At 37.8% G+C, this 17389-nt stretch overlaps 1 protein-coding gene across 2 annotated transcripts in view; it reads right to left on the minus strand.

The window, feature by feature from the left end:
* Positions 1 to 17389, minus strand: part of GFPT1 (glutamine--fructose-6-phosphate transaminase 1) — a 66611-nt gene that overhangs the window by 17181 nt on the left and 32041 nt on the right. For both annotated transcript variants that reach the window (XM_060116722.1, XM_060116721.1), the window contains 6 exons: positions 15134 to 15239; positions 13198 to 13361; positions 12182 to 12277; positions 7605 to 7702; positions 5669 to 5789; positions 4635 to 4792 (listed from right to left, as the gene is read on the minus strand). In XM_060116722.1, coding sequence (XP_059972705.1) covers positions 4635 to 4792; positions 5669 to 5789; positions 7605 to 7702; positions 12182 to 12277; positions 13198 to 13361; positions 15134 to 15239 — 743 coding nt within the window. The remainder of the gene's footprint in view (positions 1 to 4634; positions 4793 to 5668; positions 5790 to 7604; positions 7703 to 12181; positions 12278 to 13197; positions 13362 to 15133; positions 15240 to 17389) is intronic.

A 17389-nucleotide genomic window follows, 5' to 3' on the forward strand; every position in this document is an offset into this window, starting at 1 on the left:
GATGGGGGGGATGGTTCAGGCAGTCATGTGAGTGATGGGGAGCAATGGGAATGGCTGATGAATCTTCGCTCACTTGCCCGCCACTCACCTCCTGCTGTGCGGCCCGGTTCCTAACAGGCCATGGACCAGCACCGTTCCACAGCCCAGCACCATTCCACAGCCCAGGCGTTGGGGACCCCTGGGTTAGAGTATTCTTGGGTGTAGGTTTTTCCCTTTCATTGCTTTAAATAAAACATGCCACTCCCTTCTGGCCTGCAGGGTTTCTGCTAAAGGTCAGCTGACAGCCTTATGGGAGTTCCCTCGTATGTTATCTCTTGCTTTTCCCTTGCTGCTTTTAACAGTCTCTCTTTCTTTTTAATTTTTGTCATTTTAATCGCAGTGTGTCTTGGTGTTTTCCTCTTTGGGTAAGTCCTGTATGGGACTCTCTGGGCCTCCTGGATTTGGATGTCTATTTCTTTTCCAATTAGGGAAATTTTCAGCTATTATGTCTTCAGATATGTTCTCTGCCTCTTTCTCACTCTCTTCTCCTTCTAGAACCCCTATACTGTGAATATTAGTACACTTGATGTTATCGCAGAGGTCTCTCAAACTGTCCTCATTTCTTTTCATTCTTTTCTTTTTTCTGTTCAGCATCAGTGATTTTCACTACTCTGTCTTCTATTTTATATATGTTTTCTATAAAGCACCTTACATGAATTTTTATCCATTCTAAGAAGTTTCTGACTTTTCTTAAGTTCTACAGGTAGTCAATCATATCAATTACAAATAAGTATTTGTTTCCTCCTTTCCTGCTGTTTTAATTTTTCTTACTAAATTGGACAGAACTTCTAGAATAGGGATAGCAAATACGTTTCATATAGAGTCAATCCTTACCTACTGGTTGTCACAGTGAAACATTATGTTGAGAAGGATTCTAAGGGCACCTTTTTTGCTTTGCAGTAATACAGATAAAATCCTAGGAAGGTTCCAGAAGAACAGCTAAGGCCCACCAAGATAAAGGTCCTGAAGCTTTCTATTTTGCTGTTCACTCATCCATTTTTCTCTATTATTTGCCTCCTTCTGCTTCATTGGGTTTCCTTCTTCTACCTTTTTGAGTTCAATACTCAGTTCATTTTCTTTTTGAAGCATTTAATGCTATGAACCTACCTCTATCACTCTGGCCGCACTATCTAAATTTTTACCCATATTGTTCATTATAGTTATTTTTTCTAATAATTCTTTTTAAATGGCAATTCTGATATGGTTCTAACTCAAGTTACTTAAAGAAACGTTTTTATGTTCCAGGCATTTGAGGTTTTTGTTTACATTTTTATTATTAATCACTAGGATTACTGTGATATTGTCAGCTACAGTGCTATGAATAATTTTAACTTTAATAATTCATCCTGGGTTTTTTTGTAGATTATATGCTGAATTTCTACTACTCTTCTCTGGATAAGGGATCACGTCATGAGTGAATATTTTCCTGTCATAATGTGGATAATGAGCCTCCTGTACAATAAAATCACAGTCTGCTAATGCTCCTTATCTTCCCAATAGTTAAATTAGATTCCCTGTTTTCTCTTGCTGCATGTCCCAGCTACCAGGTGCTCATACATTCCTCCACAGCTACCTGTGCCTGTGCTCCTATGTGTTCCACTGGCAGACTGGGATTTTTTTCCCCTTAGCACTAAAGTGGATTTTCAGTCCCTTGCCTCCAGTCTAACGATCATACCTGTATTCTAAGTTCCAGTCCTTCCCAGTCTACTTCTTTCTACTGAAGTTTACTTTTCAATAAACCAATTAATCACAAAATATACTATCAGGACAGAGGGAGAGACCCAATATCTTGGACTCCTGGGATACCTAAATTGTTTCCAATCCAAAATGATCAGATAATGAGTATTTAGTTCCTCCAGCCCATAACTAAAAATGTTATTCTACAGAGTATGCTTCTTTGTTTGGACTTAAAACATCTCAGCACTGGTTTTTTAAAAGCAAATATTAAACAGAGTAACTTTAATGCACATATTTTTTCTATTGCATTCAGCTTAATTTCCAATTTCATGTTTTTCATTTCATCAATACATACCAGGCAACCAGTTATGAAAAAAATAAGCTACCCCTCACATTTAGAATTACTGAGGTTTGAAAGAATTTACCAGGACAATGCTGACTCTGAACTTTTCAACTTGGTTTTACTTTTTATTCAGCCAAAAATAAAAGTTATATTGGTTTATTTTTTTTTAAATCAACAAACGTCAGTACTGTGGTGAACTTCTAAACACCTGCAATAACATACAAGAATTACTGAGTCTGCACAGTTATACCCATCGATTTCTACAGAAATATCAAGTTGTCTATGGTCAAACATTCTGAGAAATTTAATAATATCTCTCTAACCTTGACAGTTTTTCAGGCAAAGTTGGGAATTAATCATCAAGATAATAGAATTCTTATGCTAGCTCTATCATGGAGCCCAGGGATCAGGATCAATTAGAATTTCTTTCATCACCCATTAACATATAAACTTATATTTGCCATTCAGAAATGATCTATAACTAAACACCCTAAAACTTTTAAATAACTCCAAGCCCAGAATGTCTATGGCAGCTAAGGAAAACAAAATTACTTTAGAATCCAAGAAAAATTAAACTAAGACTAAGCTGCCATAATACTAAAATTTTTCAGGGAGCCATTTTTTTTAAAGAATTACAGTATATACTATAAAAAGGTGCTTATTTTCCTATACAAGATGTAACCATTGGAAGAACCTGGGTAAAGAGTACATGGACTTCTCTACTATCTTTGCAACTTCCTATAAATCTATAGTTATTTCAAAACAAAAAGATTTTAGAAAAGGACTTACAGAAAAAAAAAAAACTACTGATACAAATAACACATGAAAAAATCTAAAAACGTCATGTTAAATGGAAGAAGCTAGATACAAAAGACATGTATTATACAATTCCATTTATAAGAAATTTCTAGAAAATGAAATAATATAGCAAGAGAAAGCAATACTTGCCTGAGGCTGAGGCAGAGGGGTAGGAGTGGGAACTGACTGGAAAGGGGGACAAAGGAACTTTTTCTGGTGATTAAGTCTTCTAAAATTGGACTGTGGTGATAAACAGCCAAATTTACTAAAACCATATACACTTAAAATTGGTGAATACTATGGTATGAAAATCATACCTCAATAAAGCTGTAGAAAAAAGGTTAATGGCAGAATCTAGGTGATGGGTATACAGGTGTTCATGTAAAATTCTTTTAATTCTGCTGTATGTTTGAATATTATAATAAAACATTGAGGAAAATTTAAGTTTTCATGAATGATACAATTATTAGAAATCAAAAAAACTGCATTTCCCCTGGCAGCTCACAGCTCAAGAAAGATTCAATAAAAAGATAAGTCAATAGCCTCCACTCAGTGGTATGATCCCACATCCCACACATGCCACACTGAAGCCCTTGCTTCAAGTGTGTTTGAATGAAGGGTCTGGGATTCTAATCACTGATCAAAGCTGTCTGTCTGGACACTGTTCCAAGAATCCACAAGCTGCTGCTGAGGGCAGCTGTTTATTCATTCAGGCACAGAATGGAAACCCAAGCACAAATATCTTACATATTTTAATCACCACATGGAGAAAATTCAGGCTTCAGTTTTCAGTAAATTATAGCGTTAGCAATATCAAAGTAACCAAGAAACAAAAACCTCACTCAGAGTTTTTACTTAAGCATTATAACTTTTCCACAAAAAAATTCCCCATGAGGTTCTTTAAATGGAAAAAGAACCAAATGTGGTTTGTATATGTTAACATCATCTCCCCTTAATTAAACTCAAATCCACCAAAACCTAAGCATCTTATTCAACAATCAGTAACAAATATTAGACTTAGGCAGAAAAAGATAAGAAACTGAAAATTTGAAACTATAAAGAGTAATATATTTGTGGAGAACATCTTTTGCATTTATACAACTTTCTATGATTCCTATTTTTATGACTAGTACTAAATTTATGCATATCCCAATTTCAAAGAAGAAAGTAGTCTCATTAGGCCTTAAAAATGAAAATGAAGGTGCTTTTAAATCTCCACAGATGTATATCTAAAGAGAAACAGATATTGTCACATAATACTCAATTTATTTTTTTAAATAGCCAAACTTTATACCAAAAGTGTACTCCTCTTTACAAACTTCAAAGGGAGTGTGTATATTTTGACACATTTATTAGGATAGTATAAACATGTAAATAAAAATGTCAAAAATTATTAGACTTAAGCTGGGTGTTTCTAATTTGTTATTTTTCTAATTCCCTACTATACTTAATTAAGAGGGGGCATTATACTTACCACATATCCCACCCCACACAGCAGGAGGAATATGTGTTGAATGCAGATAGTCAGAAGAGACGTTTACAAAATGAACTTTACATTATATAGGCTTGTCCCTTTTAAACTCTTAAGATGAGTGTGAGGAAGGGGGACAACAAGTGTTTTATTTATTACTGACCCTTAAGGCTTACGATAATTACGATTAGTAAACAATATGAATTCTATAAGTGCTAAGAAATGAAATATAAGATACAGATTAGTCTGTTTCACCAACACTATGATTATGTAAATAATCACATGAGAACTAAGTCAAGAACTTACCTTTGTGCTGGCAACCCCAATCTCGGGCCCAGCATTGATGTGAACTCCACAGTCTGTCTCTCTTGATATGGAACTGCCAACCGTGTTTGTGATCCCGACAGTTAAAGCTCCTCTCTCCTTGCAGTACCGAAGACCCATCAGGGTATCTGCTGTCTCGCCTGGGTAAAAAGGAAGACAAAAGTAACACATAGAGCAGTCAACATATGCTGTTTTTTAGATGCAAAAACAGGAAACTGACTACTCTTTCAACAATATCATTTGTTTTATTATTATTTTTTAACTGAAGTACAGTTGATTTACAGTGTTTCAGTTGTACATCAAAGTAATTCAGTTATACATATATATGTTTTTCAGATTCTTTTCCATTATACGTTATTACAAGATACTGAGTATAGCTCCCTGTGCTATACAATAGGTCCTTGTTGTTTATTTTATATATAGTAGTGTGTATCTGTTAATCCCAAATTCCCAATTCACAGCTCCCTCCCTTTTCCCCTCATTTGTTTTAAATAAAATTTAAAACATGTACTTAAAAGAATAAATTTGTACAACTTTTAATAATAGGATCCGACTTCTTAAGATCGTCTTTCCTTCTTTGTCTTTAAAAATTCAGCTCTTCTGGGGCCTCCCTGGTGGCGCAAGTGGTTGAGAGTCCGCCTGCCGATGCAGGGGATACGGGTTCGTGCCCCGGTCTGGGAGGATCCCATATGCCGCGGAGCGGCTGGGCCCGTGAGCCATGGCCGCTGAGCCTGCGCGTCCGGAGCCTGCGCATCCGGAGCCTGTGCTCCGCAACGGGGGAGGCCACAACAGTGAGAGGCCCGCATACCGCAAAAAAAAAAAAATTCAGCTCTTCTGAGTATAAAATGTGTTGATTTTACTAACTCATTAAGAATTCCATAACATCAAAATAAGCCTGTATTTGACAAGTTATCTGCTATAACCAGTTTATCTTTAAATATCAGTTTTGCCAACATATGCTATAGTTGTTAGAAAGAATGACTTTCCTTTTCTTTAAGTCTTTAAAATTAGCATACCTGACTGACTAATGAAAAAGCAAACATCATCTCGAAAAACTGGGGTGTTTCTATCCAGGAAATCACTGGCTAGCTCCACCATAACAGGCAACTCAGTCAGCTCTTCAAGAACTTGACGTGTCTGCAGAGAAAAGATGACTTGGTCATACAACTTTACATCAAATACTCTTTTTCACTGGACTTCCTCAGACTCAATGTATAGTTTTCACTTTTTCTGATTATAAAAATGATACATAATGCAATGTTAGAAAATACAAACAACAGAGATTAAAGCATAAAAAAATAAAATAACCAAAATCCCACCACCCAGGAGATAAGCACTGTTAATATTTTAGCACAAGTCTCTTTAGACAATTATCAATGCATGTATAAATAAATGCACGTATAAAATGTTTTGAGAAGTGGAAAAAGCACTGTTCTGAGTTAGCTTGTATATCAACTCTAAATTCCCAATTCCTAATCTTTAAATGACAATTCATATAATACCAAATCACTGAGAGTTTCAAATGAGATAATAACAGATGTATCAAAAACACTGAATGAAAAATTAAACACTTCAGAAACACTATGTATTATTAAAGAATGCTGTTTCTCAAAAAAAGTCAATATACTTTAAAAATCTTGTTTAAGAAAGCTCACTATTTTCAAACCCTGTAGTATGGAGGGTAGAGTAGATAACCTAGCTAGAATTAATTCAAGGACACTATTTTGTATGCTAAACCACACAGGATTTCTAATATTTGTTTGTTAACTACAGTAGTCTCAGCATCCACCAGAAAACCCCAAACAAAACAAAACCCTTACATCTTCTCAAATTAGAGAATTCTAACACAGAATATATGTAATTTATGCCCCACAATTCAGGTTTAGCATTGGATGAAACATTTAATCAAATTTTGTATTTCTGCATAGAGGGCTCATTCAATAATAGATCTAAGCCACCACTAAATTAGGCAATCCCTTAATTTACACTAATGTCTTTCTTTAATTCATTTTTTTTTTCCAGTGCTCAAAACAATCACTTTCTAACAACTCTTCCCTTCAAAACTGCACAGATTTTCCTTTTTAGGACCATGTAATTTGGGGTGGGGGGGTGGGGAGGGGAGGGAGAAGGGGGTGCTTTAGAGAAGAAGAAAGCCTATTGAGATGCAAGGGTTGGGTGACCAGCTAGTTTCACTCACTCGTCAAATGAATGGCTCCCACGAGTGTAGATAATTAATATTTATGCCCCAGCAAATAAAAAAATTACTGTCATGAACTTTGGAAATCAATCCTAAAAGTAGAAACTGAGTGTGTAAGGGTTTTCTGTACTTACAGGAGTTGACATCAACAGCACATAACCTGTCTCTTTACAAGGGAAACTACATGTGGATCTGATTTATTGGACTAAAAGACTATTAAATTCCTAGGCTTCTATATTGACAACCAACACACATCTTTGATACAGAATTTCAGCCTCCAAAATAACAATTTAAAGAACAAAGTCTATCAAAAAGAAGACTTCCTTTCTTTGCAGAAATGTGCCTACCTAGTAAAATCCTGTTGAGGTTCACACAGCCATCTGTCTGGGGCAAGTGAACAATGATACACAAAACCCAGTGATGGCTCTAACAGAAGTAGGCATGCGCTGTGGACTGCAAGGCCAGGATGGCATAAGAACTTTCCACTCTTTGCCTTTCATGAAGTTAGTTGCAGGCAGTCTACCTGTATATCTAAGGACCTTTCTAAAGCAGATGATCCATTGATAAATAATTCCAAGTAGCTATTAAAATTTCTCTCCCCAACCTTCTTGATTTTTGCCATCACAACATGAAAACAAAACACGATGTTTTAACAAAAAATAGTTTTACATGGTGTGTTACTGGAGATACTGTTTATCTGCAGATATCTTCTAATACCCAAAATGACACAACTAAAATTTTAAGAAGCCACTTACTGCTACACCGGCATGATAACTTGTTCCACAAGCGATAAGAATCAAACGCCGACACCTCTGGATCTCCTTAATGTGATCCTTCAATCCGCCCAAATTCACTGAAATAAAAGTTTGTGGATATAATTATTTAGGAAAGAACCATATGAAACAGGTAATCGCTTTTCACGAGTGGCCAATGCCAATCTGGGAAACAACATTGCTGTTTTAAAGCATTCATATTCCTCTTAGGAAGCGCAGTTCTCTCTCATTTTGAAATGTAAACTAAGTAAGTCTGAACTTAACTGGCCACCCCCAACTTGTAACTAACCTTCCTCACCCCCTGACACGCCTACACAACTACAGTATCTACCACATCCTACCTTGTTTGGTCATTTTTACATTCCTCTCTTCAGATTAAAAGGTATCTTAAAGGCAGAACTATAGGAACACGGACAATAGTAGATCAGTAGATGCTGGCGGCTGGAGGTGGGGAAAGGGCTGACTACAAAGGGGCTTGGGGAAATTTTTCCGGTGAAGGATCTGTGCTAACTCTTGATTGTTGTACCGGTTGTTTAGGATTATGAGCATGTTGTGGAAGTTGGTCAAAACTCGCTGAATTATACATTAAGAACAGTCAATTTTATTATACCTAATTATATCTCAGTAAGCCTGCTTGGGAAAAAAATTGTCTTAGTTGTGTTCATCTCCATTGCATGCCCAGAACAGTGCTCTGAACACAATATAAACCACTCTCCTCTCAGTCTTTCCCATCTCAGTCAATGCCACCCCATTCACCTAATGGCAGGGTCATCCATCCTTGGTTGCTCAACAGCGACTGCACAAGCAAGTCCTGTGAGCCCCACCTTCAAACTGTACCTCTAACATCATCAGCCAAGCCCAACATCCCTCCCCTGGACAAGAGCCGTACTCTCCTAACTTCTATTCTCTACCTCCTAGAGCCTGTTCTCCACTCACAGCCAGAATGATCTTTTAGAGGGATTCGTTAAAAACATAAATCTGATCACAAAACCCTCCAAGGAGTCTGTCCTCTTTCTGTCTCTATAGCCACGTATGTGTTCTGCTAAGGGTGCCTTGTCTATGGGTCCTTCTACACATGGCTAGTTTTCTGTGAGAAATTTTCATCCAACATTCATTCAATTATTCAACTAATATTCTGTGCACCTACCAAGTGAATATACTGTCCAAGGCACTGTGTGGCTACCAGACAGTTCAGCGTCTGGCTGATGAGAGCAGTGAGCATGCCCGTGGGCAGCATCCTTCTCCATGTGACCCACCGTCGGTCTGCCTACTCTGCCCCTGCTCTTTATCTCCTCCACTCTTTTCTTCTACCTTAACTAGTTACAAAATGGAACCAAGGTATATGTTTTGCTTTTTATATTTTTGGATAATTTAAGTTCTTCCTTTTAAATTTCAATACTGAGAGGGCCGATTATATTTCTCTATTTTAAGAAACTAGCTAAGTAGAAAATAAAACAACGAAAAGCTTCACTGGCTTCCCAAGTAACTCTGGAATGAAGTCCAAACTCTTTATGTGGCCTTCAAGTGGCCACAAGCCCTGCCTCCTGCTTCACTCTGACCTAATCTCCTAGCACCTCTCCTCTCACCCAGGCCACCCCAGCCAGACTGGCATTCTTGCTATTCCTTTTCATGTACCTCTGCCTCAGACCTCGGCATGTATTGAAAAGACTTGAGGGAAAAGGAAACAACATTAAGAGGCTGGGTAGGGAGTCATGCAAAGGCAAATCAGTTTGGAGATGACTAAGTATAAAGTAGACAGACTATCAGAGAGACTTATATTTCAGATGATGACCAAGAAGGACAGGGAGGTTAGACAGTGAGATTAGCTGGTCACAAGCGTTTCCCTAAAATTAGTCCTAGCAAATTCCCTGATGGCCGAGGGGCCTTTGGGATAGTTCTGGAAGGAGTCGCCCATGGTCTGAATTGATGCTTTGGAGAGGCTCCTACTTCTGGTAAGGGAGACCACTGCTACAGCAGGAGTGCCTGGAGGAAAAGGGTGGGATGGAGCGGGAACACCACTGAACACTGGAGGCTAGTCTGGCTCCATAAATGACTGGCGGTGTGACCTTTGGCCAGACTGCAAACTGACAGAGCCTCAAATTCCTTATCTTAACAACAAAAAAAGATAACGGCTATCCTGTTTATATTACAGAACTTTTATGAGGAACACATACCATAGATAAAAGTGTTTAAAATCATGACTTTTCAAAGTTTATCTCCTTCTTTTCCCTTATAAAACAAAACGTTCTCCTAATCTTATTTCCATTCCATACCATAATAGTATTTACTGCTACTCTCCCCGTTCTTCCAGTTCAACCACCTTCCACAAACCCCCTCTCCCACACAAGCAGATAACAGGTCCTGCTTTGGAGTGCTCCTGTTTCTCTCCTGGCCCCCACTGCCCTCCCATTCCCCATCGCTTTACCCCAGATGGGACAACATCCTTACTGGCGACTGCATCTCAGCCTCTCGCTCTTCCAATGCACACTGGAGACTGGTACCCAGGTCACTTCAGTAAAGCTCCGATCACCCCTGGCTCCTAAGTCTCCTAACAGCTCTGCAATTTCTACAAAGGGAGGTACCCTTCACACTCAACAGAATGCATTCACAGCCCTCCTGGGCAGTTCACACTCAATAGAATGCATTCACGGCCCTCCTGGGCAGTTCCTCTCACCTTCTTCCCTAGACTTACTGCTCTCTATTCCTCTTCAAGTACTAGATGTGGCAGGCAAACTGGACTACATATTATTTCACAAACAAATTTCTGATGGTTTTCTAATATCTCTTCTTAGCAGATGCATTCTACCCAACTGCAATGTTCCCATCTCATCTTTACCTGTTCAAACTTTCCAAATCCTTTAAACCACCACCTGCCTATTTCATGGAGCCTTCCCTGGCCCCATGTCCACAAACAGATTCATTCTCTACTTTCTCTAAATTCAACACCAAACTTTAAACATTTCAACATTAAACTGTGTTTCTAATGTCATTTATCATATTTTACCTTTCTTTAAATAGTTAATTATGTATTCATCCCCCTTCTAAGAACCTCAAGGAGGAGACTGCAGCAGAGATAACTTTCCTACAGTCCCTGATACGTTCAGCATGGTGCTCCACACACCATGTTCACCAGATGTTCAACTTATAATTCAGCCTTCGACAAATCTCTCCTGCTGAGAAAGAGTCTGATGCCTCCAGAAAAGAAAAGTATACAAAAACCGCAGTTATTCAGAGAATCATTCTCTATCAGTTAGCAGGACGTGACATAAAAGAGAAGGCACTTAATATTATATGTATAACACAGAAATTCAGGAAAAGATTGTTGCATACCAGATATAATTTCTCCAAAACTGATTCCTAACACTGAGAAGCTTAGCCCAAAGCTTGTTTGTTAAACTGTTTATCAAACTGGTCATGAAGAATGTTCCAAAAATCTGATTTAGCGATAAATAGCTATGGATGTCCTATGACCACAGAAAGTCGATCTCAAGCTCATCTCAGCAAGGTGCAGAAACTCCTGCGACACAAGGTCTAGAGAGAACTTCCAGAAGTAAGACCAGAGCTGCACTGTCACCCCACCTTAAACAGGCAGGAAGGTACAGGTTACCCCATAAGGTGTTAGGCAAACACCTGGAAAACCTCTGGGAAGTTCACACTTCACTCATTTATAAACTGAGAGAGAAAACCTAGGCTGAACAGATACAGCAAGCTTCCCAACAAGGGGACCAGGTCCCATTCTTCTGAGAATTCACAGTGTTCAGAACAGTCCCTGGTACACAGTAGGTGCCCAATAAAGGATTTTTGTACTGAAAAGAAGTTAAATGTTCTTAATGGTACACTGAAGGACTTTTTTTTTCTCCAGAAAAATCACCCTAATAGTCCCATAAGTGACAACAATTTTCAAATGTGACTTCCTAGGCATTTTTTATATTTTTCATAACCATTTTAGAGGTATGTCACTTACCATAAAATTCATACTTTGAAAGTGTATGATCGTGGTGTTTAGTATTTCAGAGTTGTGCAACCATTACCACTATCTAACTTTAGACTTTCGTCATCTCCAAAACACCCGTATCCATTAGCAGTCACTCTCCACTCCCGTCCCTTCAGCTCCTGGCAACCATTATTATTATTCCCTTATTTTTCATGGTGGTAAAATATACATAACATAAAATTTACCGTTTTAACTATTTGTAAGTGTACAGTTCAGTGGTATTAAGCACATTCACATTATTGTGCAATCATGACCATCACCCATCTCAGAACTTTGGCATCATCCCAAACTGAAGCTCTATACCCGTTAAACACTAACTCCACATTTCCCCCTCTCCCCAGCCCCTGGTGACCACTAATCTACCTTCTGTCTCTACAAATCTGACTAACCTAGATACACCTCATATCAGTGGAATCACACACTGAAGGACTTTTAAAAGAGGACTGGGCTCCACTGATGGCTGGCAGCCATAGTCATTCTACAAAGGACAATGAACCCTATAAGGCTGTCAATGTCAACCGCCATGAGAAACTTTGAAATAATAACATAATTCACATGTAATTACCAGTATAGTCATCAAAGTTGACTCTTCCTCTCATTGTGTTCACAACTGACTCTGGCTGCTCAAAAATTTCCTTCTGCATAAATGAACTGAAGTTGCCTAAAGTGATACAAATTGTATCATTAAAACAAAAATTAACAAGCCAAAGGATAAGAAATTTGTATTCAACTAAAAGTCTATCTCCTTTAGTATAATCTTAGTAAATGAAATGAAATGAAAGGTCATGAAGTAGAGAACAATATTCATATATGACATTTTACCCAATGGGAAGAAAAATGAACATGGAGGAAAAATACTTTTATTAACTTCACACCTAAAATATGCAATTATAGAAAAACAGGGGAGTGGGACAAGCTTAAGTTTTAGAGTCAGATCTACGTTCAAATCATGATTCTATCTTTTAATAGCTAAGCAGCTCTGGGAAATTCCTTAATCTGTAAAATAATATGTTCTAGCAGCTATTTCATAGCGTGGTAGTGTGGATTAATATAGTGAAGACTTGACATATAGCCATTATGCAATAAATGTTAGCTTGTTTTTCACCACAACCCCATCAGAAAGACCAATAAAAGCCACAATCATCATAATCATAATAGTTAATAGTAGCAAACATTATGTAGAGCTCACTAAGCATGTCAGACACTGTTGTAAGGGCTTAATCCCCAAAACAACCTTAATGAGGTAAATCCTATTATCCCCATTTCATATATGAGAAAACTGAAGCACAGAGAGAATAAGAGAGGAACAAAGAATAGAACACAAACTATGTTTATAAAGTATCTTAAAACATCAAGTACCACTTAAATAATTGATTTCTTTTTTCATGTTAGAAACAAGAAACCATGAATTCGTTTGAAGAAGTACTGTCAAAACAGCAGATAATTTCTCCAAAGAATCATCCCCCTTTCTGGGGTTATCCCTTCACTAATCTATATTATCAGATTCCTACACCAGGTCAGGAAGGAGAAAATATCCTTTCCATCGAGGACACCAAGGTGTAACAGGATAGAAAGGTTCACCCTTCATGATCTGCTGGAGTTCCATCTGGAGGGTCTGCACAGCTCGTCCAGGGTGATCTCCCGCAGTCCGTTTAATTCGATGGATAGAAAGACGGCCATCCACCACTGCAGCGACATCATCATCCTCGAGAAAGATGACACGATTGGTGTGTTCTATGACAGCACTAAAAATGTTCAAGGAGACAGTACAATCAATAATCTAGGATGATTATTATAAACACAACTATCATTAGGACAAAAGGACCAAGTTTAAATACAAAGTCTATCAACCTGCAATATCTCTGATAACTTTCTGGTTATCAATGCCATTCCCTACAGGGAAATGAAGGAGGGGGGTGGTCACTGCAGACAATGAAGAAAAGGAACTCTGTGTGGCAACCAATCTGATGAGATCAGATGAGAAAGCATGCTTATTTCCTCCTCATCCTACCTATCACCAGTCCTCCAATCATAATTCCTAAATATTTCCCAAAGCTTCTCTCTGTGTCCACCACCACAAACCGGTTCAAGCTACCATCAGCCCTTGGCTGAACTACTGCAGGAACCTTCCAACTTCCACCCACATTCCCTCTAACCTCCCTCCATCCACTCTCCATTTCTGCCAAAATGGACATCAAAAGACAACCCTAATCAAGATTTCTCCCTCACCAACACATTGCTCAACAGCTTCCCTTTAGCTCTTAGGAAAACAGCAAAATGCCTTTACCATGACTCCTACCTCTTTCTCTGGCCTTGTCTCCCAGCAAACTTCCTCTCTCTGTTCCAGCCACACGCACACCCAGCCCAAGATTTCACAGGCTGATCCATCTGCAGAGAATGACTGTTCTTCCCTCCACCTCCTTACCTAACTAACTCCTAATATTTCCTTAACTCTCAGTTCAAGAACCATTCCCTTAAAGAAATGTACCCATAGGAGGGTTAAGTCACCCTGTAAGCATTGTAAGCATTCTGTAGTTCATGTCACAGCTGGAATTCTATACTTGGTGACCACTGACTAAAATTTGTCTCTCCCATTAAGGAAGAGCTCCGTAAGGACAAGCAATATTTTTATTCTTAGCCGCCATTATCTCCTGAGCTGAGCACATGGCTTTGCTGGAGTGTTCAATCTGAACGCAGGAGTGAATGAAAAGAGGCTGAGACGCTTCTGCAACTTCCAGATTATTTAAGCCCAAAACTGCCAACCCTGTAACACACCTACCGAATGACAGCAATGACACACCTCCGCACCGACTACACACCCTACACACCTGCAAACTTTAGAAAACCACGAAGCTTGCTTTCTCACTGCGATAATACATCCCCCACAGTTGTGAACTGCATGATCATTCATTCTTAGGTCCCCTTACTTTCAGGCACAATGAATGATTCAAATAGCTGTTGGCGATGTGAGTGATTCCATTTTAGCCTCAGGACTGTTCGAATTTCATTTACAAATGCCTCTAAGCATCCCCACTGCATTTTCTCTCAAAATGTCCTAGTCTAATACGATTTCCTATATAAAAGTGATTTTGCTGCCAATTACTCCTGAATTAAAAAGATATGTCCACGTTGGACTAAAGCTACAATATAGGTTAGCAATTACACTATAATTGGCATGCTCCTAAGCCATTCTACTCTCCAATCTAAAATCTCTCCTTCCTATAAAACCTGGGTTAAGGCTCTTAAAAGAGGAGGAAAAAAAAAAAAAACATGAGCTCAGAGTAAATACACCAGAACAAGTCTCAAGGACTTATCTCCCTTGTACACTGACCTACATACTTTGAATTGAGAGCAAAAACATTCTAGAACACAATCTCCAGAAAGGTCACCTTCACATCCTTAATTAACAAACTTCTCCTCTACAGCATGACTAGATATATACAAAATGACTTCTTGGTTTCTTGTAGCATGAGCAGTTTTACTAAGAATTCTCTCTGAATCAACCAAGGAAGCTCACCTTGCATCAGAAGCAAAGTAATACTCCACTGCTTTTTCTTCAACGGGGAAAAGGCAAGTTGTGCTGTCCACACGAGAGAGATTACAGCTTCCTTTTTTATCTTTGCCTAAATTATAGAGTTAACAGAATCAGCACATATCTAGAAAACCATGGCTGATATATAAATATACAAAATTTTCTACAAAATCAACAAAAAAACATAGCAATGCAAAATAATTCCAGCAACTTTTCAATGCCAGGTAGATCCCCCTATTTCCATGCAATAAGCCAACAAGAACAACGGGCATAGAGTGAAAGAGCAACTATTAAAGACAGCGTGGCAGATACAGTGCTGTGTTATACGTTCTTTAATGTAATATTTCTTTTCCAAGTAAAAGGCAAATAATTAATGTCACTGTCTTTTTTTAATGTACGTATAGCCTAATTTTAATTTAACTTCATACAAAACTTAATGAAATTAATACATATAAGTTTGTATACTTAAACTTATCATTAAAATTACATTAAAAATATCAAAACTGTGCAGTGAAAAATAAAATGAAGCCTAGTGGCATATTTTTATTATCTCCTAACAAAACTTCTCTAGATTTTAACAGTAAGTCAGCATAACAAGTCAAAGTTCAGGCTACACTAATTCTGATCTAAAAACAAAACAAAGATACTTATAACTCTCTAACCATGGTATATCATACATGGCAGCTACTGCTAAGGACTGGAACTATAAAACCAGAACCTCTCCTTTCTTAAAACTGGATTTTCTTACATTACTTTTATGTCAGGATAAAGTATAGTCCTTTTGCAATGATAATATCTTTTAATTCTAGCACTTTAGAATTCTGGTATTTCTACTTAATTTGTCAAGCTATTGTTGAAGAACTTTTTTCCTCTCTGCTTATTCACAACTGAAGTCAAAACTAGAAGGCATAATGAAGTTTGACAAATTTGCCAAATACAGAAAATACTATTAACTGAAGGCTATATAAATGTCACAGAGACAAAAAAGCACCTTTCTCTAAGATCAGGACATAGTGGACCTTGTAACCAATGGATACAATGGCCAGAGGATACCATAAATATACTTGTAAAAACTCATATAGTGTCCATCCTCTAAAATGCAAGTCTATAAAAACTTGATAGTAATTATTCTTAGTAACATACATTCAAAGTTCTCCACAATCCATGATTATTTGGTGTGTTTTAGGCATGAAAGTAAAATAGCTCTTTCCATCCAAATTCAACAGCAGAAAAGATACCACACTTTGAAAAATAAGTATAAGATGACATCCCAGAGAAGATAACACTATAAAAAGATAAAACAGATCAGTGTTTGCCAGGGGCTGGGTATGGGGCCAAGGGTTGACTACAGAGGGTCAGCTGAGGGAACTTTTTAGGGGATAAATTGTTCTTTATCTTGATTGTGGAGGTGATTATACAACTCTATGCGTTTGACAGAACTCATGAAATTGTACATCAAAAAGAGTGAACTTTACTGTACGTAAAAAGGTGAATTAAAAAATAGGCAAAAGGATAGGCCAACACCTACATTTAAAAATTTTTAAATACAACTAGCTTTGGTTATAAAATATCCTACTGGGGTTGAGTTTCACCATATTCTTTCTACAAATATTGGTTATTTCCTTCTTCAAGTAACAGGGTATATTTAAATACAATATTCAGAAGAATTCAAGGTATCCTTGCCTATTTAAATGAAAAGAATATTGCCACTTGACATCTATATGTCTGTTACAATCTGTAAAATGTCTTCCCATCTACTGTTTATCTCCTCTGATTTCACTTAAGTGGAAACGATTGTTATCATCCTGCTTTATTTGGTCAGTAGCTATACCTGGAGAAAATAGCAAATGCTTGAAAGCCAGTCCAGCGTTTTCCCCTTTATACAGCCTCTTCAATAAGAGGCTGTACTTTTTAAACTAAACTCTGCTAAGCCATACATTATCTACCTACTAGGAGCTAGAGAAATCAGGGTTACTAAAACACAACCCCTGATCTCAAAAAGATGTCTCACGATAAATTTTTCTTCCAACTTCTTAAGACCTTAGCCAATGTTTTTCCATTGCTTCTAAAAGCTGCCTAAGACATTGTACAAGGTAACATATCACATAAGTAATATATACACAAGCAGAATTATTAACAAATCTAGAACTCTGGATCCAAAATTTATACTGGTAGGCTAGTTTTTTTTTCTGAAAAGAGAGGGAGGCAAGGAGGAAAATAAGTTCTAACATCTCAGGACTG

The sequence above is a fragment of the Mesoplodon densirostris genome, chromosome 14 (assembly GCF_025265405.1).
Source record: "Mesoplodon densirostris isolate mMesDen1 chromosome 14, mMesDen1 primary haplotype, whole genome shotgun sequence".
Taxonomy (NCBI): domain Eukaryota; kingdom Metazoa; phylum Chordata; class Mammalia; order Artiodactyla; family Ziphiidae; genus Mesoplodon; species Mesoplodon densirostris.